Source organism: Microcaecilia unicolor, chromosome 6, assembly GCF_901765095.1.
Source record: "Microcaecilia unicolor chromosome 6, aMicUni1.1, whole genome shotgun sequence".
NCBI classification, from domain to species: Eukaryota; Metazoa; Chordata; class Amphibia; order Gymnophiona; family Siphonopidae; genus Microcaecilia; species Microcaecilia unicolor.
The window spans coordinates 143,474,303-143,501,322 of NC_044036.1; the positions used below are offsets into that span (position 1 = coordinate 143,474,303).

At 43.9% G+C, this 27,020-nt stretch overlaps 1 protein-coding gene across 3 annotated transcripts in view; it reads right to left on the reverse strand.

The window, feature by feature from the left end:
• Positions 1–27,020, reverse strand: part of PLXNB1 (plexin B1) — a 188,082-nt gene that overhangs the window by 57,638 nt on the left and 103,424 nt on the right. For all 3 annotated transcript variants that reach the window (XM_030205759.1, XM_030205761.1, XM_030205760.1), the window contains exons 4-10: positions 24,059–24,241; positions 12,200–12,328; positions 10,232–10,332; positions 9,088–9,220; positions 7,197–7,353; positions 5,862–5,970; positions 5,625–5,733 (exon numbers count right to left, since the gene is read on the reverse strand). In XM_030205759.1, coding sequence (XP_030061619.1) covers positions 5,625–5,733; positions 5,862–5,970; positions 7,197–7,353; positions 9,088–9,220; positions 10,232–10,332; positions 12,200–12,328; positions 24,059–24,241 — 921 coding nt within the window. The remainder of the gene's footprint in view (positions 1–5,624; positions 5,734–5,861; positions 5,971–7,196; positions 7,354–9,087; positions 9,221–10,231; positions 10,333–12,199; positions 12,329–24,058; positions 24,242–27,020) is intronic.

The window sequence follows — 27,020 nt, forward strand, 5'->3', positions numbered from 1 at the left end:
TTGGTGCTAAGTGGCACTAATTAACAGTTACACGCGTAACTGTCAGTAATCAGTATTCTTTAAATTGCACGCACAAAATCCAGAGTGTGCAAATGCAAGGGGGCGTGGACCTGGGAGGGGCATGGATGAGTCGGGGCATGCACAGCACTTGTGCATGCAGGTTCTAGAATACTAGCATTTACATGCCTAACTGCCTAAAATTAGGCGTGGCCGTGTACACCAGCTATTGAGCTGGTCTGGATGCTCGTACCTAAAGTTAAGTGCATAAATGCAAGCTCACGCTAGTATTCTATACTGCCAATGACGTGCACAATATCTACCCTTCCGGAAATCACTAAAAACCCATCTGTTCAAGCAAGCCTACCCAAATGACCCAAACTAATCTTATGAACCCATCTACCCAACAAATATCCAGGAGACAACGACAATTAACCCAAACTACTTCTTCCACTAAATTCCCTTAAGCTTATCCCGTGTACCATCCCCCTCCCGCCTCCACCACCCCTTGCTCACACCACTCCTACTCCCTTTCTCCCTTGCCCATCTCCACCTACCTATCTCCTCTTTTATTATTCTGCTATAATTATATTTTCTCTATCTATACTCTGTAATCCCTATTACTATGTAAGCCGCATTGAACCTGCTTTGAGTGGGAAAGCGCGGGGTACAAATGTAATAATAAATAAACAATTGCCGTTATAGAATCTGTTGTTAGAGGGCATCATCCCGACACTTAACTTTACCAACCTATACAGAACTACCTCCTATCCACTGAGTTTTATACATGGTGGTCACATTTCCATACACAAAATTGCACACTATCCTGAGATTTCCACACAACTAAATTGGATAACAAGCCAATTAGCACTAATAGCTGGGTGCTAATAATCAATTACTAACCATAAACTAGGCACTATAGATAATTAAACAGTGAAGGGAGCCAACCTGTATCTCAGTCACAATTATGCTCTACTTCTCAACAGTTCCTCAACCTTATATTCAAAAGGTCAGTAGGGTCACGATCAGGGCCACCGAGAGACTAGGACGGGCCTGGGGCAAGGCCGCCCCACCTCCGCTCCCCCGCCGCTGCCACCCCCCATCGCTTCCCCCCCCCCCCCGCCACTGCAGTCCCCAGTGTCACCTGCCTGCCTCCACGGCTCCGGGCCCCCTGCATTCAAAGCGGCAGTCGCAGATCGCCTCTCTTCTGGCCTTCCCTCCCTGTGTCCCGCCCTCGTCTGATGTAACTTCCGGTTTCCGCGAGGGCGGGACACAGGGAGGGAAGGTCCGAATGGAGGTGATCTGTGACTGCCGCTTTGAATGCAGGGAGCCCGGAGCCGAGGAGGCAGGCAGGTGAGACCGGGGACTGCAGCGCCGGCGGCCTGACCCTGGCGCCGGGCCCGGGGAATTTTGTCCCCCCTGCCCCTCCTCTCGGCGGCCCTGGTCATGATAGGATCTATCAGACAAGCGTAGCCGCCTCCTCTTTGGCTGAATGATTCAATGAGCGAAGCATATAGATAGGAGCAGTACCGCAATCTTCATTGATCCAGTTTTACAACTTTTAATATTGATCCTAACTTTATTTAGCAAAAAAAAATGTTATTATAGTATATTTATATTTTCAAAAGTGTCCTTATCATCCTTTATAGTTTGCATTCATAGGAGAGTAACACGATATCTCTTTAATTCAAAAAAAGTACTTAGCTTTTTAACTATAAGCATCAATATATGGTGGAGACCATTTTTGAAACCATCGTTTGGATGTAATCTATGGAGACTACCTTGAGACAGCTTGCTAGAGAAACATGGATCTATGTCGGCGACATAGATCAATATTAAAAGGTGTAAATCTGGATCAATGAAGATTGCGGTACTGCCCCTATCTATATGCTTGACTCATTGAATCATTCAACCAAAGAGGAGGCGGCTACACTTGCCTGATAGATCCTGTCATGACCCTACTGACCTTATGAATATAAGGTTGAGGAATTGTTGAGAAGTACAGCATAATTGTGACTGAGAATAATCAATTACTGGCATTAACTGGGAACAATCTGGGTTTGCGTTTGCATCTTGCTATGCGCTATTCTATAAAGATCTGTGTGCAAATATTATAGCACGCAACTCAAAAGGAGGTGTGGGAGGGTCAGGGGAGTTCACTAAAGATGGATACTGAATACCGGAGGATCTGCGGTTAACTTAATCTGCCAGGATTTACACCAGGTTTCAGCTAGTGTAAATCCTCGTACCCAAATTTGGGTGCGGATCCCGGTACTACGCGCTATTCTGTAAAGAGCACTGATCCCAGAATGCATATTATAGAATACCGTTCAATGTCATATTTTTTCGGCACTGAATTTTAAACCCAATTTACTGAATCCAGCCCTATGTGTGTATCTAGGACAACCTTTGACTCCTTCGCCTTTTCACCTCATATTGATTCATCCTGTCTCCACCTTCTCCTTTCTCCTGCTACCTGCTATCACCCCTGCTTTGAGCCTTTGTCTCTCTGCTCTCTGACGTAGGCTCATTCTTTTTTCTTTTCTGCACTCAAAAATTGTTGTAAACCACTTTTGCTACAATTGGCGGTATATTAAAGCCATTGAAAGAAAGAAATAGTTTGCATTCTTTATGTGCATTTCACGTTTCAAATCAAAGCTAGTAACCAAATGCAAATCCTTACTACAGAACTTACAATGGACCTGTCCAAGTTGGAATAAAAAAGAATGAAGAGAGCTGGAAAAAGAATGAGTGGGCACATCTTGTTTATGTTTGTTTTAAATTGATATACCACCCAATCTAAGCAGGTCCAAGCAGTTTAGATATTTAAACATATGATAAGGAAAGAAACTCCATCTTCAGATAGGATAGCATAGTTCTCAATCACACAGAAGACAAAACCCAACCTTACTCGCAGGTAAGCTCAACGATCACACCCGCAGCTTCCCACTTAGTTCCCAAATGCAGACATAAAAAGGTGTTTTCAACAACATCTTAAATTTATGAAAAGACTGCTCTGCCTGCATTGACCCAGGTAATTTATTTAAGAGTGATGGTTCCAACCAAAAGGTGGCAGTCTCTCTAGTGGAAACCATACGAGCCATTGAAGCTGGAGGAACCCTCTATGAGATAAGATTGAGCGCAACATGGAAACAGATGTGTAAGGGGCAATAAGAGAGGCCAAGAAAGGGGAGGGAATCATGGTCACACAGTAATCTATGGACCTAAATTAGCACCTTAAGTTCAATCCTGTAGCATACCGGGAGCCAATGATGCTGTCTCAGCAGTGGCGTCATATGATCAAAACACTGCACATTCCAGAACACATTAACAGCGTCTGAAGACACTTGAGATTAGCTGAGAAATGCCAGCATATATAATGTTAAGGTAATCCAATCAGGAAACCTGTAGTGCGTGAATCAAGGAGTTTAAAGACATCTCATCAAAATACTTCCTAACTGACTGGAGCTGACGGAAGACATAAAATCCCTTCTTCATTACACAGGAAACCTGCTTAGTGAAAGACAAATGATAATCAATTATTACTGCCAGATATCAAAAGGAGTCCACCATCAGTACAGACATGCCAAAAAGTACAGAAACCAGGGATGGACAAGCAAATATAACTATTACAGCATGCTTTCACGTTCTCCAAGTGCATCACCTCTACAATAGTTCCCTGGGAAGACCCCGTTATCTCCAAAAAGAACCCCATAAGACATCTATTTTAGTACAAAATAGGCAGCCAGAACTTCACTATTAGGTGTAGATACAACATAAGAGTCGTGTGAGAGTTACCAATGACGAGACTATGGAGAACAGTTTCCTTGCTAGATTGTCAGCATTACAAACCAGAGAAGAATAAAAAGTTCTCTTTGCCAGCAGAGCCTGGCTGTGATAAAACCACTGCTGTTCCTTAACTAAACAATGGGCTGCTTCTGTACGCCACTTCCTCCACAACCATTCTCCTCTCTGAGTCTGATGCTTGAGACCAGAATGATACCAAAGGTTGTGCATAGACAAGGAATCCTAGCATTCCCATGAAGGAACATTTATTGACTACATCAGAACATCATTCCAGACCACAACCTGTTTATCTAAAGACAGAGAAGTAAAATCAGCAAGAAAAATATAAACAAAGGAGTAATCACAGCAGGATCTATGTGTTGCAGCTGCCTGGTCATAAAACAGAAGTATTCAGTTTGGGTTGCTTGGATAACCAACCAGATAAAGTAAAAGCAACTGTAAAATGGTCTGACTGAGAAAGAGGAATATACGTAAACTGCCCCAGAGTGAAGAGTGGACCTGGATGAGAAAAGACCAAATCTAGCATATGGTCAGTCAACTGAGGTGGATCAAGTACACATTGCTGGAGACCTAGATCTTCAATAAGAGAAAGGAAAGCAGAAGGTCCAGGAGCCCAAGGGTCATCTATGCACATTAAAGTCTCCCAGAATGAGTATGTTATGGAAACAAGTGGAAATGTCTACAATGGTCAGATAGATATCATCCCAGATATCCAAGGAAAGAGATGGGGGACAATAGCAAATGGTCAAATAAAGAGGCTTTGGCCACCCTTTCTTAACCACCATCACCTCATTGTAAGGAAAAGAAACCAATGCCAGTTCTACAAGGGATAAGAGCTAAAGAGTAAATGACTGCAATCTCACCTCCCCGCCTCAACGACAGTGGCATAGCCAAGGGTGGGCTTGGGTGGGCCCAGGCCCACCCACTTTGAGCTCAGGTCCACCAGTAGCAGCACACCTATGATGTGGCTGGCAGAGATTCCCAAGCTGAAAACTCCCAACAACTGTCCCTCCTGCATACCTTATAAATAGCAGATCTTCCCCTGCAGGAAGCAGCGACTGATACATACTGCTTACACCGGCCACAAAGCCTTCCCCTCGGACTTATTCCCGCCTATGCAGAAACAGGAAGCTGCATCAGTGGGAAGGATGTGGGGCCAACATGAGTACTGTGTATTAGTTGCTGCTTACTGCCGGTGAAAATCTGCTATTTAAAAGGTGTGCAGGAGACAGGGGATATTTGAGGGACCATATGGCATGCAGGCGAGAGAAGGAGAGACCAAATCACCTGTGAGATGGGGTGGGGTTCTTCTGCCCACCCATCTTGGGCCCAGGCCCATCCAAAATTGGGTGTCTGGCTACTCCCCTGCTCAACGATTGGGAAAATGAAATGGTCGCATACTCTGAAGGCATAGAATGTGCTAGATAGGCCTCCTCACCTTCTCAAAGAGCCATCTCTACATCAAACAAACTATTTGTGCCCTGGTATCTTGTATAAGACCAGAAATGCAAGAAGACTGTTGGGACTGATCTACATTTCAAAAGAACACAGTTAAAAGATTCATAGCAAATGGAATTACTACATCTAAGAGCGACTGTAGCCGCAGGAGAGGGTACAAGACACCTAGGCCTCAATGACCCCACTTAGCCCCAATGAGACTGAAAACCACGGCCCCACACCAGTTAGTGGCAAACTACGCATTTCATTCATGCAGTCATTATGCACTTCCCTGGTACTTTTTAACCTACTGAATGGCTGTGACTAAACAGATGGACATGAGAAATTGGAAAAAGTTGGAATGGGATGAGCATGAAACATACCATCTTATTATAAATGACAGCTCCCTCTTCACAGGTGGCTTTGTGGGTGCAGAGATGCTGCTGGACACACCAGTTACACCCCCAGTCGCTGCTCACACATCCCTGGCACCTGAAGCAGTAACATGAGAGACCAGCTTGTAAGTCTCACCCAGTTTGAGGCACCCCTCACGGTAACACTACTCTGCTTTGGGTATGGCTGATGTCAAGGATTCTGAAATAAGTCATAGATTCACTCACTGTGCCATCCTGGAGAGCAACGCCACAGCCACGCAGTCATAAAATGTGAAGTTCACAGCCGCAATGACAACATCACCAAAACGCAGCAGCAGCTTCACCTTCACATGATCTGAAATGGGATCAAGAAGCGTTATTCTCACAGCTCGGAGTATTGCCTTCCCATGACTGCCTGGGCCAAGGTAATACATATACCAGTATTCTGAGCATCTTATGGATATTTTGAAGCAACTAGACCCATTCCATAGAAACAGAGAAATATAGAAAACATGAAGGTAGATAAAGACCATCATATGGCCTATCCAGTCTGCCCATCCTTGCCATCTACTATCCCCCCCCCCCCCCCCACCTTAGAGATTCTCTTTACTTGTCCAAAGCTTTCTTGAATTCAGATATATCTTTGTCGCCACCATCTCCACCAGGAGGCCATTTCACGAATTCACCACCCTTTCTGTACAGAAGTATTTCCTCAGGTTACTCCTGAGTCTGTCCCCTTTCACTTTCATCCTATGCTCCCTTGTTCCAGAGCTTCCTTTCAATGCATACAAATCTCTAACAAAGAGTGCCTCCTTTTACAAAAAGGTTTGTGTGGTGAAACTTGCCAAGTGTTCATGTCTACTTTTTGTATAGCTGCTTTCGTCATGTAAAGTTTGTACATAGATTAGAAAATGTAACCTATGCAGAGGTATTTTCCTGCATCAACTGCATCCACAGCTCCTCTCATACATTAATTGTATTAAGGAAGAACAGTTTTCAGATGACCAGTTTATAGGGGTCAATTATGATTTACCTGGGCAAACAGCTCTGTAAATTACCCTCTTCAGGAATCTCAGTGTAAAATTACAAAGACACTTTACATTAGGGGGTCAATATTCAAACACCTGTTTATTTTTACATCTATATTATGTTATATTTACCTGGCTATAGCTGCCCACTTAAAATTCAACTGGTAGATTTACACCTGACATTTGCATGGCTGGGATCACCTAATTTAAGTTATCTGACTGAGGTTACTTGGCTGAATTTGAAAGCTTGCTCCAGGAATTTCTCCAACCCAACCCCTTTCATAGCCATTGAATTTGAGCAGTTTCCGATTTTAACTCCACAGGCTTAGTCGGTTAAATGAGCCAAACTTTTCAAGATGTAATGATTTTAGCTGGGTACATTTTAGAATATTGATGCTCTCAGAGACAACACTTACCCATAATCATCATTACCCTAGTTTATTTAGCTTGTGGTGGCTCATGTTTGCAGACCTCTAATCCCACCATGCCGTAGCACCATTATATCACAACAGAAGATGTCTATATTTTGTGACTCATGAACTTCTGAACTGACCTGCTCCTGGTTTTATTGCTGGGGCCTTGCTCGGATCAGGGGATGGACACATAGCCCCAGTATCTGTCAGGACTGCCGGACTTTCATAATCTTCAAAGTAGCAGGAGTATGTCTCTTCCTCGTGTAGAGCCGGCAAGTCTGAGATGAACAGGAATATCTGTCAAGGAAACGTTAGGGCAGGAAGATCAGAGAAGAGAAATGAAACCAGTAAACTTTTCAGGAAGGAACCCATAGCACAAGAAGAAAACAGGCAGCTCAGAAAAAGAGATGTAGAGCAGAGAGAGAGAGAGAGAGAAAGCGAGAGATATGGGAAGAGGAGAAAGAGGCCAGAGAAAAGCAGAAGGGGAAGAGAAATACATAAGAACATAAGACTAGCCATGCTGAGTCAGACCAATGGTCCATCTAGCCCAGTAGCTTGTTTTCCAAACAGTGGCCAAGCCAGATCACAAGAAACTCACAGAAGCCCGAATCATGGGAGCACTCCATACTACAAATCCCAGGGCAAGCAGTTGCTTTCCATGTCTGTCTCAATAGCAGACTTGGAAACCCAAAAAGGAGTTTCCAGACTTTTAACCTGAAGGGTTTGTTCTCAGCACCTCAAAATGGAAAACAGTGCAAAGAGTCACCTATTACCAGGATAAAAACTGCCAGGAGCTCAAAACAGATTAGAAGGACAGTGATCACCAAACCAGTGTGGAAATCCCGGTGAATGTGAACAGCACACGGCACATACCACTTATTTAATAAGTGCCCACTCATTTTTAATAATGAGAATTATTCTGAAAAAAAAAAAAGAAAACCCAGACACCACCTGCCCACTCATTCGTACAGCATCCACCCACTCTCATGAATTAAAGGAATCTAACGCATGAACTGGGCTGAGCAAAATTATCCTTGGCTGTTTTTGTAGCACTCAGGGTCTTCAGAGGGATTTTATAGCTTGGCTCTCTGATCTGCACGAACGAACATAATGTTACCGTGAGTACATAAGTATCGCCATGCTGGGATAGACCAAGGGTCTATCGAGTCCAGCACCCTGTCACCAACAGAGACCAAAAGAACAAGCAATTTGTCCCGCCCATCCTAGAAATACTGTATTATTCCCTCGTCCATTCAATAATATTCTATGGCTTTTTCCTCCAGGAAGCCATCCAACGCTTTTTTGAAGTCCGCTAAGTTAACCGCCTTAACCACCTTTTCCGGCAGCGAATTCCAGAGTTTAACCTCTCATTGAGTGAAGAAAAATTTCCTCCGATTCATATTAAATTTACTAGACTGCAGCTTCATCGCATGCCCCCTTGTCCTAGTATTTTTGGAAAGCGTAAACACACGCTCAACATCGACCCGTTCCATTCCACTCATTATCTTATAGAGCTCTATCATATCTCCCCTCAGCCGCCTTTTCTCCAAGCTGAAAAGCCCCAGTCTCTTCAGCCTATCCTGAATTGAACACAATACTCGAGGTGTGGTCGCACCCTGGAGCAATACAACAGCAGAATAATATCCTTATTTTTGTTTTCTATCCCTTTCCTAATTTCCGTGACTGACTCTGTGCTGCTGTTTGGCTAGCAGTGGCCACCACAGAAGCAGCAATCAACTTCCTTCCTTTTGCAGGCCTAACTAATCCCAACACAGCTCAGTGGTACAGTATAGTGGTACTACAGAGGTCAAAGTCCACTGAAAGCTAAACAGAGACCACTGGTTCATTTCACATGGGCCACTGAGTAGCTTTCAGAACATGTGAACTATAAGTCGCAACTCACCAGAGCCAGATGTGGCAATCTGCAGGTGAAAAAACCTCTATTCCTATGTCAGTTCATAAAGCTACTTTGATCTTTCCAACTATTTTATAAAGAATCTAGATTTCCTCAGCCCACCCACAGCTCCTTACATTTCTTTTCTCTTCCCTGCTGATATTAGATGGATTCAATGACTGGACAACCAGGCACTGCTGGCTGGTATCATAGCTCCACAGCCACTGGTCACTCACACTGGACCTCGAGCACTCAGACCGCCGACTACACCTGTAGGATCAATGGAGAAAGAGTGGAGACTGTATTACAGCAGCATGAACAATATTGAGGATAAGATATATGGCAACAGCTCCTAATACCATATCTATACATAAAGGGCTTGTTATTTAACATTTCTTCAGCACCATCCCTGTAGAACAGAATGGTCTAATTCAAGGAGCTCCTTGAATAATATAGAAAACAAAGAGAAATAAAGTTTACTGCTAGGAAAACTCATTAATGGAATGTATCCAACTGCAGTGTGCAATGGCATCTTCAGGCATCAAAAGCAAACGCCGCCATACTAGCATTGGCGTTTGCTACCGCCCCATGATCAGAGCTCTCCAGCGCGTGAAACAATACGCTCGAGGGCTCTTAGCGCAAGTAGCTTGCAAATGCATGATAATCAGCGCTTAACGCATTTATCCCCAATGATCAGCGACCAGTGAGCCAAAGATTGGGTCACTGGCTGCGACAAACCCTACGCCAGCTCTGAGCTGGCGTTAGGGTTTGCAAATTATTGGGGAGGAATGGTGAGACCTGTCCAGCATTCATTTGCATTCTGGCAGGCCCCCATTCCCCGCTACAGCAAACCTGCCAGCGAGGGCAGTTGAGGATGTCCAAAATTTGGACATCCTCAACTGCCCCGTCACTGTACCTCTGACACCCCCTTGAAATTTGGCCGTCCCTGCAACAGGGCAGTTGAGGACGTCCATCTTCCGATTTCTTCTCTTTTCATTGGTCTCCAGCCCAGACCTGTCAAACAAGTGGAGGATTGTGCTGAGCGCATGCTCAGGCACAATTCTCCCGCGCTTCTACCCCATGATCAGAGATAATTGCGCTGCTTACATTTGCATGCATTATCTCTGATCATAGGTCTAATAGCGCCCCGCGCTGTTCCAGCGCTATTTTAGAGCGCTATTTGGAACAGCGCGGGGCTTTTGATCATCTGCCTGCTTATGAGGCTGTGATAATAAGGGAGGGTGGGAATATCAATGGAAGGATACGGATCTGGCATCTCACCTGCCCTGGAGGACACACCAGCCACAGTATGGATCCCTTTCTGAGAGGCACGATACACAATCTGTATGCCGCGAGCACTCTGCCACTGGCACCTTCACCAGCTACCAGACAGAGGGGACAAAATATTGAGAGGCACCATTTAGATCTACTCAAACCATTCCAGAATCCCAAACCTCCTAGATGAGTCATTCCTTCACCTTTCTCCCCCAGTTCTTGCTAAATCCCTTGTTTAGCACCATGGCATTCTCATTCAAGAGGTTTGCAAAGAGAAACATCTTTAAACTTGTACTTTTTTAACACAATCAGTTCCCTCATACAGAAGCAAGGTATGATGTTAGAGTAACAGGAGATGGGTAGTTGGGGGAGGGGGTGGTAGTACAAAGAGAGAGACAGTAGATAAAGTTAGGAACATATCTAAAGGTTAGACATGATGGTACTGATTTTAAATACAAACAGAGACTATGCTTGGCAAAGGGGCAATTTCATAACAGGATTCCTATAAAAATGCCAGAAGCAGCCCTTATTTTATGAAGGCTTCCCGAAGAGCACAGTGTGGAAACAGACACCAGACACTACTGCATCATGGACCATTATGGCATGAAGAGTCCCTGAGGCAGAGCGTAGTTCGAAACATGATATCATGTCGACATTCAACAGAATGTTATAAGCTGGGGTATTTGAGAGGGCAACATTTAATGTATTGAACTCGGAGTGGTTGACAATATCCTGTAAGTTGCACATGTAACTGGGAGTCACGCCCATGCTCTCCCACACACGTATGCCCCTCCTTGCGCTATAGAACCCTTATGGAACTGCACTTCAGTGTGAAAGGGGCGTGTCACCATGGTTGCCTAGTTATTTCCCTTAATATGTGTTTGGGAGTTTCAGTGTTACATCATGATTGTGCTTCTACGCAGTTATTTGAAATCCATAAAAACAAACTGATATGAAAAAGAAAGAGAGAGAGAGAGACATGGAGAAAAGGTGAATGATGAGAACAGTAAAATGAGACTGAAAAGCAAGCAAGAAGAAAATATGTCTTGAAGCTGATTACGATTCTAAGTAATTTTCAAAGTAAGTTGGGTGGAATCAGCAGACTCAAATTCTTCCGAACTCAACCAGATCAATGCCAGTAAGTTGTTGGGGTACCGGGTACCATTCAGCAAAGCCACGAGGACATAGGTGGCCCAGTGTTTAGGTAACAGCTGTACTACAGTAGTTTTGGTCTCTGCTTATATTGTTAGAAAGCTTGTCAGTAAGACAAGGGGGGGTTGGAGGATGTGGGTGTGGAATTAGGTGTAGGACCTTGTATGTCCATCTGCCTAGGATGATAGAGAACCAATGAAAAAGAGAACAATGACTCAAATAAGGACCAATACCCTACAATTGATCAAGTTTCTATGGCTGGTAACTGGCATAGATCCTTAGTGGTGTGGACCAGAATAAAAGGGCAGCCTAGATGGGTCAATTGATTTGTATCTGATGTCATCTACTACGTTACTATGTAAGATAACCAACAAGACAAGCTTAGACCATCTATGGCCAAACTTCTCAGGCCTCATTAAAACCTCACCTGAAGAGGGAACCTGTGTAGTCTTGACAGCTCATACACAATGTGTTTTAGATAATTCATATGCAGATTTAGGAAAAGGTATTGGAATCTACAATGCATCTATCTGTTCATGGTTAGAACATATAGATACAGTATTGCCAGTAGCAGAACCCCGTTTTGGTTGGAGGACCCAAACAAATCAACCTCCATCTCCTTCCCCGATTTTCTAGTTGCTGTTGTTGTGTTGGGCAAAATATTGATCAGAGCAAGACCTCAGTGATCTAACCTGTTCCTCCACCTGTAAACTGAAAACACATAACAACTAACATCCTTTCAGTCTGAACAACCATGGAAATAGCAAAGATAAAGAGAAAAAAAAACTACTTCTTTGTTATACTGTTGAAATTCTATCTCACCACTGATTGGGTCATGACATAGAGGTGACTTTCCGACTGGTCAAACAGAAGGTCCCCACATACTGCTGTGTTTGACAGATCAGTTAAATGTGAATACTCATCAGACTCTCCTGTTGCCCCAAGGTACATCTGTAAGAAGCAGAGGGGGAGGAGGAAAAAGAGAAGAGACACAGTGGATTACAGACATGATCTTCTGTCTTAAAGCAGAAAGAGAGAAGCATCAACTGGGACAGAATACAAAAATATACAGGACCAGATATTCCAAAGCACATCTGTATAGCAGATTAAGTATCGTATCCATGAATCCTCAGCAGCACTAAACAGAAAGCACTGTTAAATATTGGGGGAGGGGGGGCAGCCAGAATATTTTTGTGTTCTCATAGTACGTTTTTTCATTCCCACTTTAACAACAGTGCACTCTCTTTGCACATAGTGGAGTAAATTCAGTAAATGGTGCCCAAAGGTAGGTGTCAGGCTGTTGCGCGTTAAGTGCAAGTGGAACTGTTTTTATAGAAAAGCAGCTTAAGTCATTTTCACGCCTAACTTTAGCTGCGAGCATTTATGTCTGTAGTGTGAATGCTCGCTTCTCACCTCTGTCAGTTAGGAACAGAAATGAAAGTTTTCTACAACTCTGCACCTAAATCCTGGGAAATGCCATGACCCTCCCATGACCCTCCTTTGGCAACGCCCCCTTTGGAGTGGTGCATGAGAGAATTTAGACAGTTTACAGAATAGGGGCATAAGTTAGTTAAGTGCCCAACTGCTAATTTGTGCTTGTTAATGCCAATTATTGGTACTTGTCTCCAATTAAATGCCAATTTAGCACCAATTAGCTAATTATGTTATGTGCATAACTGACCCTATTCTATAACTGAGTTGCATCTGCATGCCCAACATTAGATGCCATTGATAGAATTTGGGGACTGTATCTTCTTTAAGAAGAGCGTGTACGAAAGTCAGTGAATGATTTCATCACATAGGACTGGACAACCCATCCCTATTACATATTCTTACAGACCCCTAATTCTACAATCTTGCACATCATGTTTGCACTGAACCCCTGAATTCTATATAGCACACAAAGCGTTCTGCGCTGAAATCTAAGCGTATTTCATAACAACGCACATAACTTAATTGGCTTAACAAGCTAATCAGCATTGATAACAGCACTTAACAAGCAATAATGAGCACTAATGGGTAATAATTAGAATTTACATGCACAACTCACTAACAGGCTTATTTTCAAAAGAGAAGGGTGCCCATCTTTCGACACAAATCGGGAGATGGGCGTCCTTCTCCCAGGGTCACCCAAATCGGCATAATCGAAAGCCAATTTTGGGCGCCCTCAACTGTTTTCCATCGCGGGGACGACCAAAGTTCCTGGGGGGGGGGGGGCGTGTCGGAAGCATAGCAAAGGCGGGACTGGGGCGTGCCTAACACATGAGCGTCTTTGAGCGATAATGGAAAAAAGAAGGGTGTCCCTGACGAGCACTTGGACGACTTTACTTGGTCCATTTTTTCTTACAACCAAGCCTCAAAAAGGTGCCTGAACTGACCAGATAACCACCGGAGGGAATCGGGGATGACCTCCCCTTACTCCCCCAGTGGTCACTAACCCCCTCCCACCCTAAACAAAAAACTTTTTAAATATTTTTTGCCAGCCTCAAATGTCATACCCAGCTCCCTGACAGCAGTATGCAGGTCCCTGGAGCAGTTTTAGTGGGTGCAGTGGTGGTAAATGTGAGCCCTTCAAAACCCACCAGAAACCAACTGTACCCACAAGTAGGTGCCCCCCTTCACCCCTTAGGGCTATGGTAGTGTTGTACAGTTGTGGGTAGTGGGTTTGGGGGGGGGGGGGGGTTGGGGAGCACAGCTCCCAAGGTAAGGGAGCTATGCACCTGGGAGCAATTTGTGAAGTCCACTGCAGTGCCCCCTAGGGTGCCCGTTTGGTGTCCTGGCATGTCAGGGGGACCAGTGCACTACAAATGCTTGTTCCTCCCATGACCAAATGGCTTGGATTTGGTCATTTCTGAGACGGGCGTCCTCAGTTTCCATTATCGCCGAAAATCGGGGACGACCATCTCTAAGGTCGACATAAATGTTGAGATTTGGGCGTCCCCGACCATATTATCGAAACGAACGATGGATGCCCATCTTGTTTCAAGAATACGGGTTTCCCTGCCCCTTCGCCAGGACGTCCTTAGGAAAACATGGGCGCCCCTTTCGATTATGCCCCTCTAAGCGCATTCTGTATTGAACTGCACCTAAAATTCTAATGTGTGCAGTTCAAAAGGGACATGGCTATGGGTGGAGAAATGGACATTTCGTGGCTGTTCCCAAATTTACATGAATAGTTATAGAATATGGCCCAGTGCATGTAAATCTACGCACAGGGATTTACACCATGTTTTCGTTGGTGTAAATGGATGCGTGTAATTTTAGGTGCTGGGATATCAACTAAATATATTCTACATACCGTGCCTAAATCTTATAGAATACGCTTAGGCAGAAAAGTTTTCCACGTGGATTTTTTAAGCACCATATATCGATTCTGGCCCTTAGCGTGCAAAACGCAGGTTATAGAATTCTACAGTTACACATTCATTTAATTGTTAAATTAGGCGCCAACTGACATTAACAATTGACTATAATTGGAGTTAATTGCGCTAATTTGCAATTATGTGCGTAACAGCACTTAGTTGGCATTCTGAACCTTAGCATGTAATTCCTTTAGTGCACAACTGCAAGGGAGGTGTAGACACGGGAGGGCGGGTGGGCATGTCTACCACTTACATCCAGCAGTTAGGTGAGAGCATTTACACCAGCCACTGAGCTAGCACAAGTTATGAACTAACTGCAGAGTTACATTAGTATTCTATAGCTGCAATTTTGCACACACTAGCCATTGTAGAGTATGCACTTAGCGCTCATACTTTAGGCAACCTTTAAGATTTACCCCCTATCTGGATAGCACCGGGGTGGAGTGAGGGCAGAGCATGGATGTCCCGCCTAACACTTTGGATAGTAGGTGATATTTGGTCACTTTTTGCAAAAAGGCTGGCCTAACTTAAACTGCAATGACCCTCTTCAATCTAATGATGACACCACTAGTTCTTAGCCTACCAAGGCCTTAACCCATTCATCTATGCAGATGACGTCACAATATACATACCCTACAAACATGACCTGAAAGAAATCTCCTCTGAAATCAAGCTCAGCCTAAACATCATGGACATCATGGGCAAATGCATTTAAACTAAAACTCAATACAGATAAAACACATTGTCTCATCCTCTCATCCCAACACAATATGAAAAAGCCCACAAACATAAACACCCCAGGTCACACCCTCCCTATCTCAGACAGCCTGAAAATCCTCGGTGTTACTATCGACCATAACCTTACACTTGAGGGCCAAGTTAACTCTACAACAAAGAAAATGTTCCACTCAATGTGGAAACTCAAATGTGTGAAACGATTCTTCCCGAGGGAAACATTTTGCAATTTGATACAATCAATGATACTAAGCCATGCAGACTACTGCAATTGAATATATGCGGGATGCAAAGAACAACTCATAAAGAAACTTCAAACTGCTCAAAACACAGCAGCCAGGCTCATATTTGGGAAAACGCGATTCGAAAGCGCCAAACCCCTCCGAGAAAAACTACACTGGCTACCAATCAAAGAACGTATTGCTTTCAAAATCTGCACCCTGGTCCATAAAATTATCTATGGAGAAGCCCCGGGCTACATGAGAGACCTCATAGACCTACCAACAAGAAACACAATCAGATCAGCACGAACATACCTAAATCTCCACTACCCAAGCTGCAAAGAACTCAAATACAAATTAACTTATGTATCCAGCTCTCCTACATCAGCACACAACTGTGGAATGCACTACCAAAAGTCGTGAAAACAACGTACGACCACCTAAACTTCCGGAAATCACTAAACACCAACCTATTCAAAAAGGCATACCCCATCGACCCAACCTAAATGCCTAGACCAGGCAACATAACAAAACTAAAGCCTGAAACAGACATTGCATAACTCTTCCTCTCTACGAATCCCCAATGTGTCTATAACACGTGAACCTTCTTCGACCACAATAACTCTTTGTATTTGTTTCTTTGCCGGAGATGGCGAACGCCTCTACAGTACTATGTAAGCCACATTGAGCCTGCAAAAAGGTGGGAAAATGTGGGATACAAATGTAACAAATAAATAAAATAAATAAATAGAAGTCTGGATTAGAGCTGAATACCAGCATTATCCATAGAGTTAGCGGTCACTGCCACTGTTCCCTGTAAGCTGATTGGGATTCCTCCATCTACAGTCCTACCAGTTGGGGATGCTGTTTCACTATCACTTCAATAGTGAGGGACAGGCAACTTCTGCAGGACTCCAGGGAACCTGCCTCTCCCTAGCAATTGAAAACACAATTTTGAAGCCGCGCCCTCTACTGGTAGCAATGCAATTGGAGGACTCCTGCTCAGTTTAGTGGGAACAGTGGACTGCTGATTGTGGGCTCTGTTTACTAAAGTGTGCTAGCGTTTTTAGCATGCGCTAACACTAGAGACACCCATATATTCCTATGGGTGTCTCTAACGTTAGTGTGCGCTAATTTTTAGCGAGCGCTTCAAACGCTAGTGCACCTATAGCACGGCTTAGTAAACAGGGCCCTATGTGTGTTGCTATCCAGAGAGCAGCACTGAATACATGGAACAGATTTAGATGATTGTTTCTTCCTTTCATCACATTTGTTATGATTGTGTTAGATCTAGAATTTTTAGTCCTTCTTCATGGAATGCTCTTCCATTATACCTTCACTTAGAAGGTTCTCATATGAAGTGTAAATCTGGATTTAAAACATGTTTATTTAAGGATGCATTTCCTAACTAGTTCTTTTTTTTTTTTTTTTTTGGACATAGCCTGGGGGAGTTATCCGGGACTGCAGCAGACTTATCTTTCTTACATTCTTTTCCCTCTGAACTTTCTTTCCTATCCAACACTGTTGTTCAAGTTATAAATATATTTTATTCTATTTCTTTTAACTTTATCTCATTATTTTAAAAATATACAATGTACACCACTCAGAAAGTATTTCTAATGGGCAGCATATCAAAATTTTAATAAACTTGAAACTGCTATTTAAAAAACACGCTGATTGTGGTGTTTGAATATTGACTTGACAGATTTTAGGCAGAGGAAGAACCTATAAACTGTGTATGACAGCATTTTTATGATCCATACGTGCAAGAGTACACTTTCCCTTGTTAAATGCTGCTTACTATGAATTTACATGTGCAATTTATACATCAAGTTACAGAATGAAGGGATAAGAGGTTTATAGGTCCCAACATTGTGAATGAAACTCATGCAAATGTATTCTCAAAAGCTTTTATCAAATTCTATTTGCATGTGATTGGTAAAAATATATTGGAATTTGCAATTCATATATCAAAAACAAAAAGCTTAACTAAGTTGTTCAAGGTATTTAGAAACATTTGTAGAGATAATGTTTTTAATAAATGAAAAAGGGTGAGCTCAGATTTCATAAGATGTCTAGACAACCATTTGTGTCATACTGACATCAATAAATTCATCACTGCTCACCCTTTCAGCAAGCATTTTTGAGATTCTGGATTTAGCTCACATCTTTTCCAATAGTAGCTTGAGGTGAGTTACATTCAGGTACTTCCCTGTCCCCAGAGGTCTCATAATCTAGGTTTGTACCTGAGGCAATGGAGGGTTAAGTGACTTGCCCAAGATCACAAGGAGCAGCAGCGGAATTTGAACTGGGCCCCCTTGGTTGTCATCCCAGTGCTTTAAGCACTAGGTTACTCTCCAAATCCATGACATGGCCCTTCTGCTTTATATTCAGAGAATACTTTATGCATTTTTTTCTTTATTATGTTTTCTTCCCATACATTTTGTTCCTTTTAAGTTTTTTTACTTGCCTCTGCATTTTCTGTCTGCATTTGAATTGCATTTGATACTTTGCTGCTGTGATTGTGAAATCCATACAGGAAGCATTGCATTCTTTTAATGCCTTTCTGACCTTGTTGAAACACGGGTCATGTTGGGTCCTTCAGTAAAGCTTGCTTCCATTGAGCATTTGGCTCCGCCTTGTCTTTCCATCTATGGCTTCACGTTCATTTGTGTTTGCTGTTTTCCTCTGGTCTGCTTGATCTTTTTCTTTTCCTTGCCATATGAGCATAATAGGGCATTCTACACTTGTCAGCCTACCTGTCGGAGTTTTCAACGCCCTATGCACCAGGAAGAGTCTTATGTTCCTGGGGCAAAATTGTCTAGTAATTCCTAATATATCCAGGGTGCCATTGGATTGCACTCCATAGTCCTACTTTCTATTACCTGGCACCTGCTCTTTGGAATTCCTTGCCACAGTATCAAGAACCTGAAATCATCTTCTCCAAATTTAAAGCAGACCTCAAAACATACTTCATTTGCTTGATTATGATGGCTTAGTTGATGTGGAGATGAAAGATGAGCTGGCTCTGTGGGATGATACTGTTTTTAATATAAATTATATGTGACCCACTCTGACATTTAAGGAAAAGCGGTACTGTGAATGCTAAATAAACATATACAGTGAAACCTCGGTTTTCGTCAATAATCAGTCCGAAAGCAATCGTCGAAATCCGAAACTGATGAAAACTGAGGCAATTAACGAGGACGCCCAAAATTGGGAGAAGGACGTCCATCTTCCAATACAAATTGGGAGATGGACATCCTTCTTTTTTGACGAAATCTGAGGCAACCGACGAAAACCAAGACAAATTTCTAGTTGAAAAAATCAACGAAATCCGAAACCGATGAAAACCGAGGTTTCACTGTACATTGGGTTTGTTGGTAATATGCTTTTGCGGTTGCATTTTTAAGATCAGCCGCCAAAGGGTGCAGCACCATTCCAGTCCAGTTTTCAGCTGATCCTTAATGAATACACACTGGATACCATTTGCATACATCAACTCAGTTCTTTGGCTTGGTGTATGCAAATATTTCTCATGCATACTCTTTAGGGATCTCCTAGAAACTGGAATCCCACGTGAAAAGTAGGCCTGAGAAACTGTAATCTGAAGAATTTCCAGCAGAGGGTGCCATTGCCCACTCTTAAAAGAGAGAAAGGGAGGACACAACCTACAGTGGGGGAAATAAGTATTTGATCCCTTGCTGATTTTGTAAGTTTGCCCACTGACAAAGACATGAGCAGCCCATAATTGAAGGGTAGGTTATTGGTAACAGTGAGAGATAGCACATCACAAATTAAATCCGGAAAATCACATTGTGGAAAGTATATGAATTTATTTGCATTCTGCAGAGGGAAATAAGTATTTGATCCCCCACCAACCAGTAAGAGATCTGGCCCCTACAGACCAGGTAGATGCTCCAAATCAACTCGTTACCTGCATGACAGACAGCTGTCGGCAATGGTCACCTGTATGAAAGACACCTGTCCACAGACTCAGTGAATCAGTCAGACTCTAACCTCTACAAAATGGCCAAGAGCAAGGAGCTGTCTAAGGATGTCAGGGACAAGATCATACACCTGCACAAGGCTGGAATGGGCTACAAAACCATCAGTAAGACGCTGGGCGAGAAGGAGACAACTGTTGGTGCCATAGTAAGAAAATGGAAGAAGTACAAAATGACTGTCAATCGACAAAGATCTGGGGCTCCACGCAAAATCTCACCTCGTGGGGTATCCTTGATCATGAGGAAGGTTAGAAATCAGCCTACAACTACAAGGGGGGAACTTGTCAATGATCTCAAGGCAGCTGGGACCACTGTCACCACGAAAACCATTGGTAACACATTACGACATAACGGATTGCAATCCTGCAGTGCCCGCAAGGTCCCCCTGCTCCGGAAGGCACATGTGACGGCCCGTCTGAAGTTTGCCAGTGAACACCTGGATGATGCCGAGAGTGATTGGGAGAAGGTGCTGTGGTCAGATGAGACAAAAATTGAGCTCTTTGGCATGAACTCAACTCGCCGTGTTTGGAGGAAGAGAAATGCTGCCTATGACCCAAAGAACACCGTCCCCACTGTCAAGCATGGAGGTGGAAATGTTATGTTTTGGGGGTGTTTCTCTGCTAAGGGCACAGGACTACTTCACCGCATCAATGGGAGAATGGATGGGGCCATGTACCGTACAATTCTGAGTGACAACCTCCTTCCCTCCGCCAGGGCCTTAAAAATGGGTCGTGGCTGGGTCTTCCAGCACGACAATGACCCAAAACATACAGCCAAGGCAACAAAGGAGTGGCTCAGGAAGAAGCACATTAGGGTCATGGAGTGGCCTAGCCAGTCACCAGACCTTAATCCCATTGAAAACTTATGGAGGGAGCTGAAGCTGCGAGTTGCCAAGCGACAGCCCAGAACTCTTAATGATTTAGAGATGATCTGCAAAGAGGAGTGGACCAAAATTCCTCCTGACATGTGTGCAAACCTCATCATCAACTACAGAAGACGTCTGACCGCTGTGCTTGCCAACAAGGGTTTTGCCACCAAGTATTAGGTCTTGTTTGCCAGAGGGATCAAATACTTATTTCCCTCTGCAGAATGCAAATAAATTCATATACTTTCCACAATGTGATTTTCCGGATTTAATTTGTGATGTGCTATCTCTCACTGTTACCAATAACCTACCCTTCAATTATGGGCTGCTCATGTCTTTGTCAGTGGGCAAACTTACAAAATCAGCAAGGGATCAAATACTTATTTCCCCCACTGTATGTTACATTCAACCACCATGTCAAAACGTAATGGACACAAATCTAAGTTAGCCACACAGAGGCAAACTACGCAGGTACAAAATTGTAGGTGGATTTGGGAAAAGAAGCTAGCTGGGTAATTCATCTTTGAAAACTGCCTGACGGTACATGGGTACATGGAGGCCGTATCTTGTTAAGGATGTAAAAAAAATTGAAGCGGTGCAAAGAAAAGCTACGAGAATGGTATGGGATTTGCGTTACAAGACGTATGAGGAGAGACTTGCTGAACTAAACATGTATACTCTGGAGGAAAGGAGAAACAGGGGTGATATGATACAGACGTTCAAATATTTGAAAGGTATTAATCCGCAAACGAATCTTTTCCGGAGATGGGAAGGTGGTAGAACGAGAGGACATGAAATGAGATTGAAGGGGGGCAGACTCAAGAAAAAATGTCAGGAAGTATTTTTTCACGGAGAGAGTAGTGGATGCTTGGAATGCCCTCCCGCGGGAGGTGGTGGAAATGAAAACGGTAACGGAATTCAAACATGCGTGGGATAAGCATAAAGGAATCCTGTGCCGAAGGAATGGATCCTCAGGAGCTTAGTCAAGATCGGGAGGCGGGGCTGGTGGTTGGAAGGCGGGGATAGGGCTGGGCAGACTTATACGGTCTGTGCCAGAGCCGGGGTTGGGAGGCAGGGCTGGGGAGGTGAGGATAGTGCTGGGCAGACTTATACGGTCTGTGCCTGTGCCAGAGCCGGTGGTTGGGAGGTGGGGCTGGCGGTTGGGAGGCGGGGATAGTGCGGGGCAGACTTATACGGTCTGTGCCCTGAAGAGCACAGGTACAAATCAAAGTAGGGTATACACAAAAAGCAGCAAATATGAGTTATCTTGTTGGGCAGACTGGATGGACCGTGCAGGTCTTTTTCTGCCGTCATCTACTATGTTACTATGTTACTATAATGTGCCTATGGACTTGTCTTTCTGACCAGAGAAATGATGCACTACAACAGAAAATGCAAAACTACATGGCCCCAGGATTGCCTGCCTGTATCTTGTGAATGTGTGCAATTGTAGCCAGGATCTAAGCATATGAACGGATACTGAGACCCCTTTGAAAACTGATAAGAGACACCACTGAGCATACCCAGACTTCTGGAATTGTCCTCTCTCTACGAATTTATTTTATTAATCTTATATGCCTGCTTTCGTCTTTCCTTTTACCACTTTGGAAGTAATACTGTAAAGCTTTTTCCACATGTAACATATTTTACGCACAGAAAACAGCTCTTATAAAGTTCCCCAGGGGGGTTATACACATGTGAAAAGTAGGCGGACCCAAAGACTGCACCAACTTTATTTCACATGGACTGTGTCTGGGAGACACGGTTTGGCCAGAGCAGGGGTAGAGTTGTGATGTACACACCCATTTTATAAAATCCGTGTGTGCACACAGAATCCCATTTTATAGAAAGTCACGTGACTTCTACCGCAAAAATAATGATCCAAAACTGCTGTGACATGTTGCATTAAGATCGCAGCAGTAATCTGTAGCTCATTACAAACTGTCACCCTTCCTATCAGCGGGTGAGCGGTGATTGGCTCACGCACTGACAGAAAGAATGACATTAAAAAAAACCCCACTGGCATCTGCATTGACTTTCCTCCCTCCCTCCCTCAACCGAACCCCCAATCCCTGGTGTCTAGCAGCACCCCCACCCCACCAACTCAACTTCCCTACTTAATAAAATAATCTCTGGTATCTAGTGGCACCCCCCCCCCCCCCCCCCCAGACATGACACCTATTTCCCTCCCCTGACTCAAAAAAAAAACTTTCACTGGTGTCTAGCGAGATCCCCACCCACCCAATCCCCTTCCCCAGAGGCAGATGCCCACTCACTCCTGCCTCTAGTGCCACCATTTTGGAACATGACGGTGTTTGACCCTGTGCAGTGCATCCTGGGGGGAGGGATCAGTCTGCCACACAAGGGATTTTTTTTTTCTTCTTATATCTTTGGTGGTCTGGGCAGACAATGTTACTGCTACAACTGGACTATGTTTGGCAGAGAATTTATTTATTTATTTATTTGTAGCATTTGTATCCCACATTTTCCCACCAATTTGCAGGCTCAATGTGGCTTACATTTGCCGTAATGGTGGTTGCCATTTCCGGGTAACAGAATTACAAATGGTAATGTGTTAAGTTGCATACATACATGGTAACATACATGTAACATAACATACGTGAACAGATCATGGTATAGATATATATCATGTGCATATATATGTTAAGGAAGAATAAATTATGGTAATACATGAACGTTCCTGAGTAAGAAATATAAACTAAAGGGGAAAATCCCCAGGTAGCTGCACATAGAACCTCACAGTACCAGATTCCATAACTGGTTCTGACTGAGCAGGAAAACCCAGAAGAACAGGAGCAAAACTGTCAGAACAACAACAACAATAAAAACTCCTTAGGAAGCTTTTGGAATTCTTTTTATTTACATTTTATTTTGCACAATGTATATAAAACGTAGGGAATGCTTAGGTCTATTGCCCTGCATTTCACCTATGAAATGCCCTCCTGTTCCAGATGCAACAGACTCAACCCCTCACAGCCAAACTGAGCAACTTGCCATGTTAGAGGAGGGACTTAAAATGTAACAAATACCAAGCCAGGCTATCTCACCCACAGTTACCAAGTCTCCACATAACTATTAATAACTTCATTTAGTTTCAATAATTACAAAAAATGGGGAAGGAAGGACCGGAGATCAGAGAGAGAGAGAGAGAGAGAGAGAGAGAGAGATTGGCGAATGGAGGAGGCAAAGATACTCAGGAAACTAAAGGCCAGGACGCATACAACATTATAATCACCAGCAGAGACAGACAGAGAAGAACAGAAAGCAAAGCAAAGCACCCACCAGGAAAGAAACATGTCATGTATGGACATGAAAAGAAATGCATGAGACACAGGTGGAGGGCAAAAGAGAGAGAAAATGCTGAGATCTAGCTGCTGAGATACCTACAGAAAAGGGAAGAGCAGAAGAACTCAGAGTGGACCTCGTTGCTCAGTGAATACCTGAGCTGTCCTTCAGTTAATGCTACGTACCTTGTGAATGTGGCCTCTGCTATCTCCTAGAAAAGCAACAGTGTGATCACCTTCTACATGAACTGCCACCGCTGTCAGCTGAGTGTCCAGCATCTCTAGGACTGGAACCGCTTCCAGGGGAATCCGACTGGCCATTGGGCTCGGGGTGTGATCAGAGCCACAGGGATAAGCATCTAGCGTGTCCTGAATGCAAGAGAATAGAGACAAAGAGGTTAAGGCGCTTATTTCAGAAGCACTATTTCCATTTCAGATGCTTCCCAAACCAGCATTTAGATGTCCAAATGCTCATTTTGCAATGCCAGGTTATGGCCATCCAAACTTGGAAAATGTCCATATGGCAAGAAGGCTTGCTCTGGGTATGTTTGGTGTGAGACCAGGGAGTGGCTGACATTTGAAAAGACTTTGTCCCAACCATTTCCTGTTTCAGAAGGGGAAAGAACATCTATTTGCCCAAACATGGATGTTGGTATTTAGACCTGCTCCCCAGAATGTTGGAGTCATGGAAGGTGCTCAGATGAAGCAAAATTCCACTGGAGAGAATCAAGGGTCATCCCCTTAATCCCCATGTGGTTGCTGCCCCCTCCCCTGGAAATGAAACTAGTGAAAAATTGAGGCAGTATCTCAGCCTTAAGAACCATGGATGTTGATGGTACTAAAGTGGTTGATATGAATGTTCATGCCCCAGCATGTGGATGTTTTGGTCGCCATTTTACAGTGTGGTCATTCATGTAGCCATCCATGTTCTGGTTTTAATACATCCCTAATTTGGACATTCCAGTTTGTAAAATAGCTATTCATTCTGGTGAACAGTATTATTGGTGACATACTGATACAGGCCTTCAAATTCAGACTTGGATGATCTTTCTATGCTCTGGGTATGTTAATTCCATATGTGTTAGATTTCCTACTTGCATTTTCTGAAACTGAGCTCATGCTTAATTAATATGTTCAGGTATAAGAATTATTCCCCTTCCCACAACTGACTTCCAAAGCTAGTTGTACCTGAGGCACTCCAGGGTGAAGCAATGTCCCCCAAGGTCACAAAAGGGGCATAATCGAATGGGGTGCCCAAGTTTTCCTGGGGCTGTCCTCGCAGGACAGCTCTGTGAAGGGGCAGGGAAACCCGTATTATCGAAAGAAGATGGGCGTCCATCTTTCTTTTCGATAATACGGTCAGGGACGCCCAAATCTCAACATTTAGGTCGACTTTAGAGATAGTCAACCTAAATGTTGAGATGGTCGATCTTAGAGATGGTCGTCCCCGGTTTTCGGCCATAATGGCCATAATGCCAGGACACCAACCGGGCACCCTAGGGGGCACTGCAGTGGACTTCACAAATTGCTCCCAGGTGCATAGCTCCCTTACCTTGGGTGCTGAGCCCCCCCAAAACCCACTCCTCACAACTGTACACCACTACCATAGCCCTAAGGGGTGAAGGGGGGGCACCTACATGTGGGTACAGTGGGTTGTGGTGGGTTTTGAAGGGCTCACATTTACCACCACAAGTGTAACAGATAGGGGGGGATGGGCCTGGGTCCGCCTGCCTGAAGTGCACTGCACCCACTAAAACTGCTCCAGGGACCTGCATACTGCTGTCAGGGAGCTGGGTATGACATTTGAGGCTGGCATAGAGAGTGGCAAAAAAACCTTTTTTTTTAGGGTGGAAGGGGGTTGGTGACCACTGGGGGAGTAAGGGGAGGTCATCCCCGATTCCCTCTGGTGATTATCTGGTCAGTTCGGGCACCATTTTTGAAGCTTGGTTGCAAGAAAAAATGGACCAAGTAACGTCTGCCAAGTGCTCGTCCGGGGCGCCCTTTTTTCCATTATCGGCCGAGGATGCCCATTTCTTAATCACGCCCCAGTCTCGCCTTCGCTACGGTGCCAACGCACCCCCGTAAACTTTGGTTGTCCCCGTGACGGAAAGCAGTTGAGGACGCCCAAAATCGGCTTTCAATTATGCCGATTTGGGCGACCCTGAGAGAAGGACGCCCATCTCCCGATTTGTGTCGGAAGATGAGCGCCCTTCTCTTTCGAAAATAAGCCTGAAAGAGTGTCAGAAGGAGAACTAGGAGTTGATCCCTGGTGTCCCTGATTCATAACCAACTATTCAAATCATAAAACTCATTACCCCTATGGAGAAAACAAATCACTGCCTTTCAAGACAAAAGTGAGGGTCCCTGTTCATCTAGATCAGAGAATAAGTTACTTAATCACTCTCACATCCCAACTGATCACCAAAGCTTCACTGTTATTGCATTGTGTACTGACAGGAAAACAAACACTACAGAGCAAAGGTTCTGGGAGAGCTGAATGGTCAGGACAACGTTTGGCAAAAGTTCTTCCAAATTAAACCTAATTTATGTAAGCTGAATAACAAAATGCAATTACGGAGCAAATCTTCATCAACAAATTCAACATAAACCGAAAAGAATGAATGCAAACAAGTCATCCCGGAGACTAGCTGCTCATTTCTTCACCTGCAGATTCCTCAATGATATTCTTAAGGCCCCTCTCCCTCTCATTTTTACATCAAACTGAACAAGAGTTTCAGGGGGGTATAAACTCTCTCTTTGACATGTTTGGGGACTGTTTAGTACGTAAAAGGACATCCGTTCAGACACTGTGACCTCCAGCTGAGCCTCTGTGTGCGTTCTCAAGGTCACTGAGACAGAAAGCTCATGTAATGTCTGAACAGCTGTATGTGTCAGATTTGTCTTAACTGCACTGTGGGTATGAGGGAAAGGGCTGGGAATTAGTGAAGGTTTCAGACTCTGCTCATTGCAGGTAGGGCTCAGGAGAACATGATCCTTTGCATCTCTCTTGTATACTTCTTCTTTCCTCTGCAACAAACCAGACACTGTCTGAATGCTCATTTCTCCAAGCATCTGCTTTTTTGAACTGGAGATGAGCAGGAAGGTTTGCAAACCACTCTAGTTTGTTTTATTTAAAAAGACAGTTTGC